The 17220-nt window shown below is 35.9% G+C and overlaps 1 protein-coding gene across 2 annotated transcripts in view; it reads left to right on the top strand.

Moving 5' to 3' along the window:
* Positions 1-17220, top strand: part of KPNA5 (karyopherin subunit alpha 5) — a 52105-nt gene that overhangs the window by 13264 nt on the left and 21621 nt on the right. For both annotated transcript variants that reach the window (XM_028117101.2, XM_028117100.2), the window contains 2 exons: positions 695-783; positions 15560-15659. In XM_028117101.2, the coding sequence (XP_027972902.1) occupies positions 695-783; positions 15560-15659 (189 nt within the window). The remainder of the gene's footprint in view (positions 1-694; positions 784-15559; positions 15660-17220) is intronic.

Raw genomic sequence — 17220 nt, 5'->3', positions numbered from 1 at the left:
CAAATGAACTGACTGAGCCACCCAGGCGCCCCTATTAACTCATGTTTTAAATGTTAAAATTTTCCCAGTTGAAAAAGTAACTTATGTCTACTTTTGCACTTACTTGAAAAATTTGAAGCAAGAATATAATGAAATGATAATTTGCATAATTTGTCATTTTAATTGAAATTAAATAAGTGAATAATTCGATATTTTACCTAAATTATTTAAAAAATTATCATGAACCTGGACTAATTCTAAACTTATTTTCAGAGATCAATCCAAGCTAATTCTCGTAGTAGCTTTACTTCACTTTTCTATATTTTGTTTCTCCTTCCCTTCTGTTACAAATGAGTCCCTTCCCAGTGAGTGGATTACTTGGCATAGGAGCAAACCTCTAGAATAGGTAATTGCAAAATTCACTAAATTGATATTTTTGTCTCTCCGTGTAGATTTGGAGTAGACAGACTATCTCTTTGTTGAACAGAATAAACATTTCACTAGTATGTATTGAAAAAGTTTTAATGCCCTATCCTTCAGTTGGTTAAAAATACTAGTAAATGGTACTTTTAAACTTTCTTTACTGTCCTACTAGCATTTTTTTTAACATCTTGAAAACTGTTACTTTGTTCATTTTGTACTAAAATCTCATTCTTAAGAGAGAGCATCTTATTTAAGATATTGTAACAGAATATTTTTTTCTCATTTTTCTAAGGCTGTTTGGGCACTTGGTAATATTGCTGGTGACAATGCAGAATGCAGAGATTTTGTTTTGAATTGTGAAATACTTCCACCTCTTTTAGAGTAAGTACTTTATCACAATTAAATTGTGATAGTTTTGGAGAAGAAAACTATATATTCTACACTATAATTCTACATACACAATTATGTTCTTCAGTAGTGCTTTTAAATTTGGGGTATGTTTAGCTGTATCTGCAAGAGCAATAGCTTAAAAGTAGGTAAAGCAAACAAAAAAAATTCCAGTTTTATCGTTTGTTTTTTATATTTTCTTAAGCCATACATAACAGTGTTTATTGTGTACTTGATGCTTACTGTGCTGAAATAATAATTCTACAAAATAAGAATATGTAGTAGTTTTTAGAAGAATAAAAATTTAAGTTCTGCTAAAGAAGGGAATCTTTAGTACATGAACAGATGATATATTTAGGATATCAGGTTTTTATATTTGATGTTGAAATGTTCAGAGAACAAAGATCATAAGACATTTTTCTTTTGGAATTAGAATTAAATATTTATCTAGTAGTTTCTTTTTCGAATACATTACACACTTTTTAAAAAAACAGTTACCCTATAATGTAAGGACCTTTACGGAAAATACGTAAAATTATTTGAAAGGTAGATTTCCTTTATTCATCTTTGTTATCATTCACTAAGAGGATCTTTTTTTTTAGACTAGATGCCACTGGCAAGTAGTGAAAAAGAAAAAACTAATTGAGGAGATGGTTAAAAGGAAAATTTTATCATTTCTACACTATTAGCCATTCTCTTCAAGCTGAAGAATTGAAAGGAAGAATAAATTTTTAGTTACGAGTTTGCAGAAGATATTTTATTCTTCCAGAGAGAGTAACTTTCCATGGAGCAAGTGATTTCACAGCATTTCACTCAACTAACATTAAATACTTAACTATGTGCAGGCCACTGAACCACTTGCTATAATGTCATTAACTTTGGGCTTATTCAAAGTTAATGTTCCAAAGTATTTGAAAATTTAGCTGAGCTGTAAAAGAAAATACTGATTTAGAGTTCAATATCAGAGTTATTTTGAAATTCATACTATTAAAAGTATCTCTTAAATTTTCAATTTGAGATTTTTCTGGCCTGATTATATGGTTCATAGATTAACTGAGCACTTTGTTTCTTTTTACTTTTGCTCTCTGTCTCATTTTCTTATTTGTTAATATCTCAAGTTAGTAATGGTTTCTGAAATAGTAAGCATTTATTAGTTCTAATTCCTTTAAATGTTCTAAGGAGTTTTAATCATGACCAAAGAAACCAAACTAAAAAATAAAGCTCTAATGGAGAAAAAAGTACTCAGCTATGTCATGCTAGTTATAAATATAATAAATTTCAGAAAATGAGTAGGCTTAAAAAGTTAGAAAACTTAAAAGTTTCATTAACAAATTGAGAAAAGTAGTAAAAAAGAAATTATGTCAACTTAGCTACCAGATGCTCTCACTTTAGTTGGGCAAAAGGAAGAAAGTTATTGGCTTTTATTAAGATTATGGATTATCTGTTGTTCACATTGAAATTCACATTTTAGTTATTGCTTAAGTAAATGTAAAACTTCCATTAATGTATGGTTTTATCAATTCTGTTTGAGTGAGTTTTAATTTGTTTTATTCTACTTCATTGGATTCTCAGTAAATATAACTGCAGTAAATGTAAATCTCTCAGCAAATGTAAATCTTTTACTGTCGATTTCATATACTGACACATTTGTTTTTTAATTTAATTTGACTTTAATTTATATAATAACCTCATTAATACAGATAAAGAACAGTATACAACACAGCTTGGCCAACTACAGTCCTCAGGCCAAATCTGGCCTGCTTCCTGTTTTGTAAATTAAGTTTTATTGGAACACAATCACTCCCATTTGCTCACTTAATGTCTACGGTTGCTTTCTTGCTACATAAGTAGAGTTGAATAGTTGCTACAGAGAAAGGCCTGCAAAGTCTAAAATATTTACTGAAAAAGTTTCTCAACCCCTGATATAGAAAGTCAATGTAATTATTTTATTTCTAAATGAGTTATGGTTTTAGGAGGCTTCAAAGAGTATAGGAAAACCTGTAGAACAGATTTTTTTTGTATATGGTAAAATATACATAACATAAAATTTATCATTTTAACTATTTTAAAATGTACAGTTCACTGGCATTAAACAGTGTTTTGTACCTATCACCACTATCTAGTTCCAGAACTTTTAACACTCCAACAGAAACCCCAATACCTATTAAGATGGCATGTCCCATTTCCTCCTAGCCCCAGCTCTTGGAAACCACTAATCTGCTATCAGTGGATTTGCCTATTCTGGATATTTCATATCAATGGAATCATACATTATGTGACCTTTTGTATCTGGCTTCTTTCACTTAGTGTATTGTTTTCAAAGTTCATCCATATTATAACATGTATAAGTACTTCATTATTTTTATGGCTGAATAACATTCTGTTCACCCAGTCATCAGTTGATGGTCATTTATTTTCCACCTCTTGATTAAATAGTATTCCTCTGAACATTCAAGTACAAGATTTTGTTTGAACAGTACTTTTTAATTCTTTTTAGGTATATACCTATGAAAAGAATTGCTGGGTTGTATGCATTTCTATCTTTAACTTTTTAGGAACCACCAAACTATTTTCCATAGCAGCAGCACCATTTTACATTCCCACCAGCAATGTATGAGAGTTTCAATTTTTCCACATTCTCATCAGCACTTGTTATGTTATTCTGATTTAAGCCACCCTTGTAGGTGTGAGGTGGTATCTCATTTTGCTTTGATTTGCATTGAACATCTTTTCATGGGTTTGTTGGCTATATCTATATCTTCTTTGGAGAAATATCTATTAAGTCTTTTGAATAATTTTTAATTCAGTTACTTGTTTTTTGTTGCTGTGTTGTAAGAATTCTTCATATATTCTGAATACATTCTTATCAGGGTAATGATTTACAATTTTTTTTTTTTTTGCATTTTCTGGGCTGTCTTCACTCTTGGTAGTGTCCATTCAGTCACAAAAGTTTTTAATTTTGATGAAATCCAATTTATATATTTTTTTCCTTTTGTTGCTTATGCTTTTGGTGTTGTATGTGAGAAACCATTGCCAAATCTAAGGTCATGAATATTTGCTCTTATGTTTTCTTCAAAAAGTCTTATAGTCTTTGCATCTTTGATGCATTTTGGGTTAATTTTTTTAAATGATATGAGGGCATTTGCTTATCACAGCATAATTTGTTGAAGAGAGTATTCTTTCCTCATTGGCACAATATTGTTTTGATTACTTACAGTAACTTTGTGGTAAATTTTGAAATCAGAACGTGTGAGTCCTTCAGTTTTATTTTTTTGGTCAAGATTGTTTTAGCTATTGGGGTGCCTGGGTGGCTCAGTCACTTAAGTGTCTGACTCTTGATTTCAGCTCAGGTCATGATCTCATGGGTTGTGATTAAGCCCCGCATTGGGCTCTGTGCTCAGTGGGAGTCTGCTTGAGATTCTCTCTCACCCTCTGTCTTCCTCACCCACTCCTTCTGCCCCTCCCCCTGCTCATGTATGCTCGCTCTCTCTTTCTTTCTCTCAAATAAATAAATTTTTTTTTTTAAGATTTTTATTTATTTAGTTGACAGAGACAGAGCCAGCAAGAGAGGGAACACAAGCAAGGGGAGTGGGAGAGGGAGAAGCAGGCTTCCCTCTGAGCAGGGAGCCGGATGCTGGGCTTGATCCCAGGACCCTGGGATCATGACTTGAGCCTCAGGCAGACACTTAACTACTGAGCTACCCAGGCACCCCTCAAATAAATGTTGTGTTTTTTTTTAAAAAAAGATTGTTTTAGCTATTCAGGGCTCCTTGCAATTCCATATGAATTAGTTTTCAGAGTACAGAATTGGTTAAACTTATTCCTAAGTGTTTTATTCTTTTGATGCTATTTTAGATGAAATTTTTTTTGACTTGTTCATTGATAGTGTATAGCCATATAGTTGGTTTTTGTGTTTTAATCTTGTAGCTTGCACCTTTGTTGAATTCATTTATTAGCACTAATGGGGTTTTGTTGTGGATTTTCTCTATATAAGATCATGTCATCTGTGAATAGTAACAGTTTCAGTTATTGCTTTCTAGTTTGGATGCCTTTATTTCTTTTTCTTGCCTAATTGCTCTGGCTAGAGCTTCTAGTTCAGTGTTGCATAACAGGGCAAAAGCAGGTATCTTCATCTTGTTTCTGATCTTGAGTAAAAGCTTTCACTCTCACCATTGAATATGTTGTTAGCTGCAGGTTTTTCATAAATGTTCTTCATCATGTTGAGGTAGTTTGCACCTATTCCTAGTTTGTTGATATTATGAAAGAGTGTTGGGTTCTGTTAAATGCTTTTTCTGCATCAGTTGACAGGATCGCATGTTTGTTTGTTTTTTCCCTTCATTCTTTTAATGTGTATTATATTATTTATTATTTGTACATTGAGCTATCTTTGTCTTCCTGGGGTAAATTCCATTAGGTCATAGTATATAACCCTTTTAATATGTTGCTGGATTAAATTTCCCTAGATTCTGTTAAAGATTTTTGCATGCGTATTTTTTAGAAATACTGGTCTGTACTTGTGATGTCTTTGGCTTTGGTATTAGGGTAATGCTGGCTCATAAAACAGGTGAGGAAGTGTTCTCTTCTATCTCTTGGGAGAGTTTGAGAAAGATTCATTTTTTCTCATGTTTTGTAGAATTTACCAGTGAAGCCATCTTGTGCTGGACTCTTCTTTATTGTGAAGTTTTTGATTACTGATCAATATCTTTAATTGTTGTAGGCCTATTCAGATTTTCTGTGTCTTCTTGAATCAGTTTGGTAGTTTATGTGTTTCTAATTGTTCATTTCTTCTGGGCTATTCAATTTGTTGGATTACTATTGCTCATAGTATTCTTTTATACTTGTATTCTTATTTCTGGAAAATCAGTAGTAATTCACTTTCTTTTTTTTTTTTTAGATTTTATTTATTTATTTCAGAGTGAGAGAGAGAGAGAACGCATGTGTGTACCTGTGCTTATTCTGGGGGTGGGGAGGGGGTAACAGAGGGAGAGGGACAAGCAGACTGAGTGCACAGCCCAATGTAGGGCTTAATCCCATGACCCTGCAATCATGACCCAAGCCAAAATCAAGAGTCAGACCCTCAACCGAGTCACCCAGGCGCCTGCCCCTCCCCACTTCCATTTCTTAAGTTTGAGTCTTTTTTCCTTTGTCAGTCTAAGTAAAGGTGTTAATTTTGTTGATTTTTTTTTTCCCCCTAGAATCAACTTCTAGGTTAGTCATTTTCTCTAGTGTTTTTCTACTCTTTATTTCATTTATTCTTCTGCTCTTTATTATTTTCTTCCTTCTGCTAGCTTTGGGTTTAGTTTGCTCTAATTTCTGTAGTTTCTTCAGATGGACATTTAGGCTGTTGATTTGAGATCTTCTTTCTTAAATGTAGGTATTTACAGCTATAAATTTTTCTCTGAGCATTGCTTTCACTGTATCCCATTAAGTTTAAGTATGTTTGTTTTCATTTTCATTTATTTTAAAATATTTTCTAATTTCCTCATTTTTTTGTTTTGTTTTTTTGTTTTTACCCATTGGTTTTTTAAGAGTATGTTTTTTAAATTTCCACATATTTGTGAATTTTCCAGTTTTTCTTATATTAGTGATTTTTAGTTTCACAGTGGTCACAGAGGATACTTTGTGTGATTTCAGTCTTTTAAAATATATCAGATTTGCTCTATGATAGGTATATCCTGGAGAATGTTTAATGTGCACTTGAGAAGAATATGTATTCTGCCGTTACTGAGTTGAATGTTGTGTAGGGTGTCTTTTATATTTAGTTGATTTATAATGTTCTTGAAGTCCTCTTTTTCTCTTACTGATCTTCTATCTAGGTGTTCTGTCCATCACTGAAAACAGTTTATTGAAGTTTCTAACTATGATTGTACAACTGTGTATTTCTCCCCTCAGGTCTGTCAATTTTTGTTTTGTATATTTTGCTGTGTTGTTACGTCTTCTAAGTTTATGAGTGTTAGAGCTTTGTGATGGGTTAACTTTTTTTTATCAATATATAATGTCCCTCTTTGTCTTTTAAAATAATTTTTGACTTGAAGTGTATTTGTCTTATACTACCCTGGCTCTCTTTGAGTTACTATTTGCATGGAATATCTTTTTCCATTCTTTCACTTTGAGCCTATTTATCTTCAAATCTAAAGTGAGTATCTTGTAGGGGCGCCTGGGTGGCTCAGTTGGTTAAGCATCTGACTACTGGTTTCAGCTCAGGTCATGATCTCATGGGTTGTGAGATTGAGCCCCATATGGGTCTCCATGCTCAGCAGGAAGTCTGCTTGAGATTCTTTCCCTTTCCCTCTGTCCCTCCCCTGCTTTTGCACACACTCTCTCCCTCTCTGTAAAATAAATAAATCTTTAAAAAAAAAGTAAAGTGAGTATCTTGTAGAGTGCATTATAGGTGGCTCATAGATTGTTGTTAGTTTATCTTGGGGTTTTTAAAAAATGTATTGTGCTGGTCACTGCCTTTTAAGTCAAGAATTTGATCCATTTACATTCAGTATAAATACTAGGAAGGACTTTTTTTTTTAAGATTTTATTTATTTATTTGACAGAGATAGCACAAGTAGGCAGAGCTGCAGGTAGAGGGAGAGGGAGAAGCAGGCACCCCACTGAGCAGGGAGCCTGATGTGGGGCTCAATCCCAGGACCCTGGGATCATGACTGGAGCTGAAGGCAGCCGCTTAACTGACTGAGCCACCCAGGCACTGCAAGGAAGGACTTTTGCCATTTTGTTGTTTTCTGTATGTTTTATATCCTTTTTGTTTCTTAATTCCTTATTATCTTCTTTTGTGTTTGATTTTTTTGGAGTAAGATATGGTATTTATTCCCTTCTCATTTCCTTTTCTCTATATTTTTTAGTTATTAATGATTAGTCCAGCGAGTACAGTTAACATCTAAAACTTACAGTAATCTTGTTTGAATTAATACCAATTTAGTTGCAATATTTTGAAAAAACTCTGCTCCTGTACATCTCTGTCCTACCTCTTTTAAGTTATTGTCAAAAATAACATTATATGGTGCATGCCAATTAAGATAGATTTATAATTATTGCTTTATGTATTTGTCTTTTAAATCACAGAAAAAAAGAAAAATTACAAATCAAAATTACCACCTTTTATATTTATCAAATATAGTTATTTTTAACAGTGTTCTTTATTTTTTCTTCTGGTTTTGAGTTATTGTTTATTGTCCTTTCACTTCAGCCTAAAGGACTCCTTTTAGTTGTTCTTGTAAAGCAGATCTACTGGTGTTGAGTTTTTCTGCCTTTGTTGTTCTGGGAATCTTTTACTTTCTTTTTGATATTTTGAAGGATAGTTTTGCAGGATATAGAATTTCTTAAGTGACACCTTTTTCTTTTAGCAGTTTAAATATAATCTCGTTGCCTTCTGTTCTCCATGGTTTCTTTTCAAAAATTTTTTTATAGATCTGATTTATTTATTAGGCAGAGGGAGAGAGAGAGTGAGAGTGAGAGCACCAGCAGGGGGAGGGGCAGAGGGAGAGAGAGAAGCAGGCTCCCTGCTGAGTAAGGAGCCTGACATGGGACTCAATCCCAGGACCCAGGGATCATGACCTGAGTCAAAGGCAGGCGCTTAACCAACTGAGCCACCCAGGCGCCTTTCCATGGTTTTTGATGAGAATTCATCTGTTGATCTTAATGAAAGAGTTCCCAGTAAGACAAAGCAAAAGAAAGCCCTTTGCATCCATCCTTCCGGCAGCACCCACACAGATCAAAACAAACACAATTCCTTGGAAACAAGTTTCCTTAGCTCCTTTTTGGAACCAGGAACTCACGGTGGGAATTCTAGCTTGCTTCTTCAAGACTGCTGCCAGACTTGGGAGGGAGTAGGTCAAGGGTAAATTATACTGCCTGAAATCTCTCCTACCACACTGCAGCCCTTTCCTAGTTAACAGTTTTCTCAGTTACTATAAACTTTTGACTGTCTTTGAGAGTTTTGATAAAGTTGATTCTGACAAAGTTTACAAGTTTTTTTGGTTGTTTCCAGGGGGGGACAGGCTGCCAGAGTTACTGTCTCCACCATTTTTGCTGAGGTTACTACAGAATAGGGATTTCTTTTTTAAAACCTAGTTTCTCTATACTTGTAAGAGGTTGCAGATCAAAAATGCAGTCTGTTCAAAACAAACATCTCTTCTCAGTAGCTGATCTTCATTCAATTTGACCCTGTATTCCTTACTTCCTGAAACATATTATTTTCATGGTTAAAAAAATGTAATCTAATACTCTTTTTGTTTTATTTTTTTATGCTTTCTTTTTTTTTAATTTTATTATGTTTAATGTTAGTCAACATACATCATTAGTTTTTGATGTGGTGATCCACGATCCATTGTTTTCATATAACACCCAGTGCTCCTCCATGCAGTACGTGCCGTCCTCAATACCCATCACCTGGCTAACCAATCCCCCCTCCCCTCTCCCCTCTAAAACCCTGTTTGTTTCTCAGAGTCCATAGTCTCTCATGGTTCATCTCTCCCTCCGATTTCCCCCCCTTCATTTTTCCCTTCCTTCTAATGTCCTCCAGGCTATTCCTTATGTTCCACAAATAAGTGAAACCATATGATAATTGACTTTCTCTGCTTGGCTTATTTCACTTAGCATAATCTCCTCCAGGCCCATCCATGTTGATGTAAAAGTTGGGTATTCATCCTTTCTGATGGCTGAGTAATATTCCATTGTATATATGGACCACATCTTCTTTATCCATTCATCTGTTGAAGGGCATCTGGGCTCTTTCCACAGTTTGGCTATCGCAGACATTGCGGCTATGAACATTGGGGTGCATGTGGCCCTTCTTTTCACTACATCTGTGTCTTTGAGGTAAATACCCAAGAGTGCAATTGCTGGGTCATAGGGTAGCTGTATTTTTAAATTTTTGAGGAAACTCTACACTGTTTTCCAAAGTGGCTGTACCAACTTGCATTCCCACCAACAGTGTAAGAGGGTTCCCCTTTCTCCACAACCTCTCCAACATTTGTTGTTTCTTTCCCTGTCCATTTTTGCCATTTTAACTGGTGTAAAGTGGTATCTCAATGTGGTTTTGATTTGAATTTCCCTGATGGCTAATGATGAACATTTTTTCATGTGTCTGTTAGCCATTTGTATGTCTTCTTCAGAGAAGTGTCTTTTCATATCTTCTGCCCGTTTTTTGACTTGATTATTTGTTTTTTGGGTGTTGAGTTTGAGAAGTTCTTTATAGGTCTTGGATACCAGCCCTTTATCTGTAGTGTCATTTGCAAATATCTTCTCCCATTCTGTGGGTTGCCTCTTTGTTTTGTTGACTGTTTCATTTGCTGTGCAGAAGCTTTTTATCTTGATGAAGTCCCAAAAGTTCATTTTTGCTTTTGTTTCACTAGCTTTTGGAGATGTATCTTGAAAGAAGTTGCTGTGGGCGATGTCAAAGAGGTCACTGCCTATGTTTTCCTCTAGGATTTTGATGGATTCCTGTCTCACATTGAGGTCTTTCATCCATTTTGAGTTTATCTTTGTGTATGGTGTTAGAGAATGGTCGAGTTTCATTCTTCTGCATGTGGCTGTCCAATTTTCCCAGCACCATTTATTGAAGAGACTGTCTTTTTTCCATTGCATGTTTTTTCCTGCTTTGTCGAAGATTGTTTGACCATAGAGTTGAGGGTCCATATCTGGGCCCTCTATTCTGTTCCATTGGTCTATATGTTTTTGTGACAGTGCCATGCTGTCTTGGTGATCACAGCTTTGTAATATAGCTTGAAATCAGGCAACGTGATGCTGCCCCCAGTTTTGTTTTTCTTTTTCAACATCTCCTTGGTGATTCGGGGTCTTTTCTGATTCCATACAAATTTAGGATTGTTTGTTCCAGCACTTTGAAAAATGTCATTGGAATTTTGATCGGGATGGCATCAAAGGTATAGATTGCTCTGGGTAGCATAGATATTTTAACAATGTTTATTCTTCCGATCCATGAGTATGGAATGTTTTTCCATCTTTTTGTGTCTTCTTCAATTTCTTTCATGAGTGTTTTGTAGTTCCTAGAGTATAGATCCTTTACCTCTTTGGTTAGGTTTATTTCGAGGTATCTAATGGTTTTTGGTGCTATTGTAAAGGGAATTGTTTCTCTAATTTCTCTTTCTACAGTTGTATTCTTAGTGTATAAGAAAGCAACTGATTTCTGTGCATTGATTTTGTATCCTGCCACATTACTGAATTGCTGTATGAGTTCTAGTAATTTGGGGGTGGAGTCTTTTCGGTTTTCCATATAAAGTATCATGTTTTCTGTGAAAAGAGAGAGTTTGACCTCTTCTTTGCCAATTTGAATATCTTTTATTTCTTTTTGTTGTCTGATTGCTGTTGCTAGGACTTCTAGTACTATGTTGAACAATAGTGGTGAGAGTGGGCATCCTTGACGTGTTCCTGATCTTAAGGGAAAGGCTCTCAGCTTTTCCCCATTGAGGATGATATTCGCTGTGGGTTTTTTATAGATGGATTTTATGAACTTGAGGAATGTTCCCTCTATCTCTATACTCTGAAGAGTTTTAATCAGGAAAGGATGTTGTATTTTGTCAAATGCTTTTTCTGCATCAATTGAGAGGACCATATGGTTCTTCTCCCTACTCTTATTAATGTGATCTATCACACTGATTGATTTGCGAATGTTGAACCACCCTTGCATCTCGGGGATTAATCCCACTTGGTCGTGGTGGATGATCCTTTTAATGTATTGTTGGATCCTATTGGCTAGGATTTTGTTGAGGATTTTGGAATGTATATTCATCACGGTTATCAGTCTGAAATTCTCCTTTTTGATGGGGTCTTTGCCTGGTTTGGGGATTAAGGTAATGCTGGCCTCATAGAATGAGTTTGGAAGTTTTCCTTCTGTTTCTATTTTTTGAAACAGCTTCAGTAGAATAGGTATTATTTCTTTGAATGTTTGGTAGAATTCCCCAGGGAATCCAACAGGCCCTGGACTCTTGTTTTTTGGGAGGTTTTTGATCACTGCTTCAATCTCGTTAGTGGTTATTGGCCTATTCAGGTTGTCAATTTCTTCCTGTTTCAGTCTTGGCAGCTTATAGGTTTCCAGGAAGGCATCCATTTTATCCAGATTGCTCAGTTTATTGGCATATAGTTGTTGATAATAATTTCTAATAATTGTTTCAATTTCCTTGGTGTTAGTTGTGATCTGTCCCCTTTCAATCATAATTTTATTGATTTGGGTCCTTTCTCTTTTCTTTTGGATAAATCTGGCCAGTGGTTTATCAATCTTATTCTTTCAAAGAACCAACTTCTAGTTTTGTTGATCTGATCTACTGTGTTTCTGGTTTCTAATTCATTGATCTCTGCTCTAATCTTAATTATTTCTCTTCTAATGCATGGCTTAGGCAGCATTTGTTGCTTTTTCTCTAGTTCTTTAAGGTGTAGAGTTAGTTGGTGAATTCGGGATTTTTCTATTTTTTTGAGTGAGGCTTGGATGGCTATGTATTTCCCCTAGGACCGCCTTTGCAGTATCCCATAGGTTTTGGACCAATGTGTTTTCATTCTCAGTGACTTCCATGAATTGTTTAAGTTCTTCTTTGATTTCCTGTTTGACCCAAACATTCTTGAGCAGAGTGGCCTTTAGCTTCCAAGTGTTTGAATTTCTGCCAAATTTTTTCTTGTGATTGAGTTCCAGTTTTAAAGCATTGTGGTCTGAGAATATGCAGGAAATAATCTCAATCTTTTGGTATCGGTTGAGACCTGATTTGTGACCCAGTATATGGTCTATTCTGGAGAAAGTTCCATGTGCACTCGAGAAGAATGAGTATTCTGTTGTTTTAGGGTGGAATGTTCTGTATATATCATTGAGGTCCATCTGGTCCAGTGTATCATTCAAAGCTTTTGTTTCCCCATTCAGTTTTTGCTTAGATGATCTGTCCATTGCTGAGAGTGGAGTATTGAGGTCTACAATTAACGTATTGTTATCAATATGACTATTTTGGTTAAGTTGGCTTATGTAGATGGCTGCTCCCATGTTGGGGGCATAGATATTTACAATTGTTAGATCTTCTTGTTGGATAGACCCTTTGAGAATGATATAGTGTCCTTCTGTGTCTCTAACTACAGACTTTAGTTTAAAATCTAATTTGTCTGATATAAGAATTGCTACCCCAGCTTTCTTTTGAGGTCCGCTGGCATGGAAGATGGATCTCCATCCCTTCACTTTCAGTCTGGATGTATCTTTAGGTTCAAAATGAGTCTCTTGTAGACAGCATATGGATGGGTCCTGTCTTTTTATCCAGTCTACAACCCTGTGCCATTTTATGGGAGCATTTAGGCCATTCACGTTGAGAGTGCTTATTAAAAGATACGAATTAATTGTCTTTATGTTGCCTGTGAAGACGTTGTTTTTATAGATTGTTCCTGTAAATTTCTGTTGTATATCACTCTTGGGGTCTTTCTCCTTTTATAGAACCCCCCCTTAATATTTCTTGCTGGGCCAGCTTAGTGGTCACATATTCTTTCAGTTTCTCCTGGTCTTGGAAGCTCTGCATCTCTCCATCCATTCTAAATGACAGCCTTGCCGGATAAAGTATTCTTGGCTGCATGTTTTTCTCATTTAGTACCCTAAATATGTCTTGTCAGGCCTTTCTGGCTCGCCAGGTCTCCGTGGATAGGTGTGACGTTATTCTGATGTTCCTCCCTCTGTACGTAAGCAATCTCTTCCCCCTAACTGCCCTTAAGATGGTTTCCTTGGTTCTAAGATTTGCGAGTTTTACTATTACATGCTGGGGTGTTGGCCTGTTTTCCTTGATCTTGGGAGGGGTCCTCTCTGCCTCTAGGACGCGACTGTTTGTTTCATTCCCCAGATTAGGGAAGTTCTCAGCTACAATTTGCTCAAATACATCTCCTAGTCCTCTCTCTCCACTCCCTCTGGGATTCCAATTATTCTGACATTGGAACGCTTCATGGTGTCACTTATTTCTCTGATTCTATTTTCATGCATTCTGAGTTGTTTTTCCCTGGCCTCCTCTTTTCCCTTTTTATCTATTATATTGTCTTCCAGGTCGCTTATTCGTTCTTCTGCCTCAGTTACCCTAGCTGTTAGATTATATAAATTGGATTGGATCTCATTGATAGCATTTTTAAGTTCTGCCAACTCAGCTTTCATTTCTGCCCTTACGGACTCTGTGTTGCCGTTAATTGATTTCTCCATTCTAGCTATTGTCTTCACAGTTGCTAGCCTGAATTCCATCTCCAACATCTTGGTTATATCTGCATCCATTTGTAAATCTGGGGCATAAGTCATAATCTCTGAATCTTTTCTATTTTGGGGGTTCCTCCTCCCAGTCATTCTGTTGATGGGTGGTTGAGGGAATGTATAGAGTCCAAATCATTGACCAGAACCCAAGCAAGATGCACCTGTTTTCTAGGGACCTTAGGGTTGCTGGCCTTTTGTTTTCCCAGCCTGTCTTCTTGGGGAGGGGCCTGCCATGCTGTTACTCAGGTAACCTTGTTTGGGCAGAGTTGCCCTCCCCCCTGTGGCGGGGAATGGGCTCAGTGGGAATCAGGTTTTTGGGGCTTTTGTTCTCTGTTGGCTTTCCCTGGTGGCTTTCCACGACTCTTCTGAGAGTCAGAGCAGAAGAGACCGTTTCCAATCCTCTGCCTCAGAGCAGAGAGACCGCAGTCTGTTCTTCAGTGAGCTCTCTAGGCCACACTGTCTCTGTTTCTGTCTGTGCTGCTATAAACTGCAGCGTCCTGTGTTGTGCACCCCTCTGCAGCGCTCCCAGTCCTGCCTCCAGCTTGGGGTACGTCTCTGCCCTTTGTGCTTATAAAACCACCAGCCACTCCCAGTTTGCCTGCGTGACCCCGCTGCTCCTGGTTTCTGCTCCGCGGGCTGCCCTAAAGTCCTTTCTCCGCCGCTACTGGTCTGCCAGTCTGTGCCCCGTCCCCAGTGCGTGAGGCTGTAGCTCACTGGCGGTGTAGGATCCCCACGGCCCGGGTCCCTCCCGCTGCCATTTATCCTCCAATATCTTCCTGTGGAATTACGACTCCCTGCTTCATACCTCGAAACCAACTGCCCGCGATATTCTGTTTGTGGAGGTCCAGATCTTCTTACATCTCAGGCTGATTTCATGGGTGCTCAGAGTGGTCTGGTAGATATCCAGCTCAATTCCGGGGACCAGTTGAAATAGGGTCCCCTACTCCTCCACCATCTTTTCTTCTCTCTCCCAGAATCCTAATACTCTTTTTAAAGTATATAGAAATAATTTTAAGCATCAAACCCAGTATTTTGTATCTTTTCTTTTTTTTAACTGAGATAATTTGTCCTTAATTTGTAATGCTGAGGCTACTTTTGGGAAGACTTTATGCATTTTCTTTTCTGCTCCTCTAAAGCCCCAGTGTAAAGATTTCATATTCAAAATTGCACTATCTGTTACTTTATATTGTGACTTAAAACAATAAATCTGTCAAGGTTTAAAAAAAATATACAGAAGCAGATAAGTCAGTTTTCCATGACACCCTTTCGTTTGAATACGTTTTATGTCTTCTAAGGATCCATTCAGATCATAGATTCAGAATTTTAAAAATAAAGCAGTGTTTTATATATATATATATATATATAAAATTGCTAAATATATATTTATATATATTTATAATGATTTTTTTAAATTACATTTCCTACTTTACCACGTTGACTATGTTATAAAATATATTGAGAATTTTTATATTTTATGATAATAAAATAGCTAAAAAGAAGAAATGAATGTAAAGTGACAATTTTCTTTTTTCTATTTTTTTTTTTTTTTGGCAGGTTATTAACAAATTCAAACAGACTTACAACAACCAGAAATGCTGTATGGGCTCTCTCAAATTTATGTAGAGGCAAAAACCCTCCTCCAAACTTTAGTAAGGTATGAGTAAAATATACAAATTAAGGAATCTATATACATAAACTTTTAATTAAGTCTCCTTATAATAGACTTTCAGAGATTGAAGGAACTTTATGCCGTTTTTTAGCAATTATTTTCTTTATTGACTAGACAATATTTGCACATATACAAAGTCTAGAGATATACAATAGAAAGGAAGTTTCCCTTCTCCTCTTACTTTACCTCATGATTGCCTCTCGGCAACCATTGTCACTTGATGTTTATGTATGTTAGTGTTGACTTTAGAAATCTTCTAGTCTTGTTCTTCTCATTTATATCCTATAAATGAAATTGAAGCTCCCAAAAAGGTTAAGGTAATTCATCCAGGTCCACTATTAGTTGTAAAATTGGAAAAGTAATTAGTCCACAGTGGCTTGTGCTTTCCCAGTGTACTTTTTATCTGTTTAGAATATCTTTTTCCCCATCTGCTCATATTCTGCTAAAAGAATAGATTATTAATAAGTTTCCAATCTAGTTCTATTTTCTTACCAATAAGATGTTAAAAAGATAGAATAGAGGTAAATTTCTGGACTACCATTATACTTCTTTTGAATTCAGTATCTTTGAATGAAAGAGGAACTTTGTAGCACTAAGAAGAGCTCAAAATCTGGTGAGGATTTAGTGATACAGTTTCTGTGGGCAAAAAATAATAAATTCCTAATTGAAAAATATGCATGAGTTGGTATGCCTTCTCATTTATACTTTTACCATTCCAGTTTGAAAAATGCATGATCATTTTTGCCACGTTTCATCTGAACCACCAACAGGACTTTAAAATCTCATTAGTACCATCATCTGTTGATCTTTTACCACACCCATAGCATGTTATGTGTTCAATCATAATTCATAAAATTTTTCCATAACCATCCATGCCTATTCTATTCCATGTTTATTGACAAGTACATAATATGACTAAGAAGCTAGTTTAAAGCATTGTAAAGTATGTTAAAAATAAAAGAGGGAACAAAATTTATTTTTTTAAAGACTTGTATTTATTAGAGAGAGAGAAGAGAAAAGGCACACATGCCCTTGGGGGGGGAGGGGCTGGGGGAGAGAATCTCAAGCAGACTCCCTGCTGACCATGCCTCCCTCCCTCTGCCCCAGTGCGGGGCTTGATCTCATGACCCATGAAATCATGACCTGAGCCAAAATCAAGAGTCAGATGCTTAACTTACTGAGCCACCTCAGGCGCCCCCAAAATTATTGTTTTAATCAGAAATTTGGTTTAATAGATAAATATCTTAGAAAAGTTTTGAGTAAACTATATACCACTGCTCCCTAAGGAAGCAAGTTATGAAATAATATTGCAGCAATGGCCTTAGTTAGTTTAAAAGAATTTTTTATAACTGTCACTTTAATAGTAGAAGGATAAGGGATGAGTATTTGAACTGGGTATAATACAAGGAAAAGAATATTTATGTGGTACACAAGTACCCCTCAATGACCTTTTTTTTTAAACATTCTATATAAAATCATCATTTAGCAATGATTATTATAGAATTGAAAGGAAAAAAATGTTCATATTTTGTCTGAGGAGATAATA

This window comes from Eumetopias jubatus, unplaced genomic scaffold (genome assembly GCF_037043125.1).
Source record: "Eumetopias jubatus isolate StellerSeaLion01/CBP00866 unplaced genomic scaffold, mEumJub1_p1.0 scaffold_6, whole genome shotgun sequence".
Lineage (NCBI taxonomy): Eukaryota > Metazoa > Chordata > Mammalia > Carnivora > Otariidae > Eumetopias > Eumetopias jubatus.
This window is presented reverse-complemented; position numbering and strand designations above follow the sequence as displayed.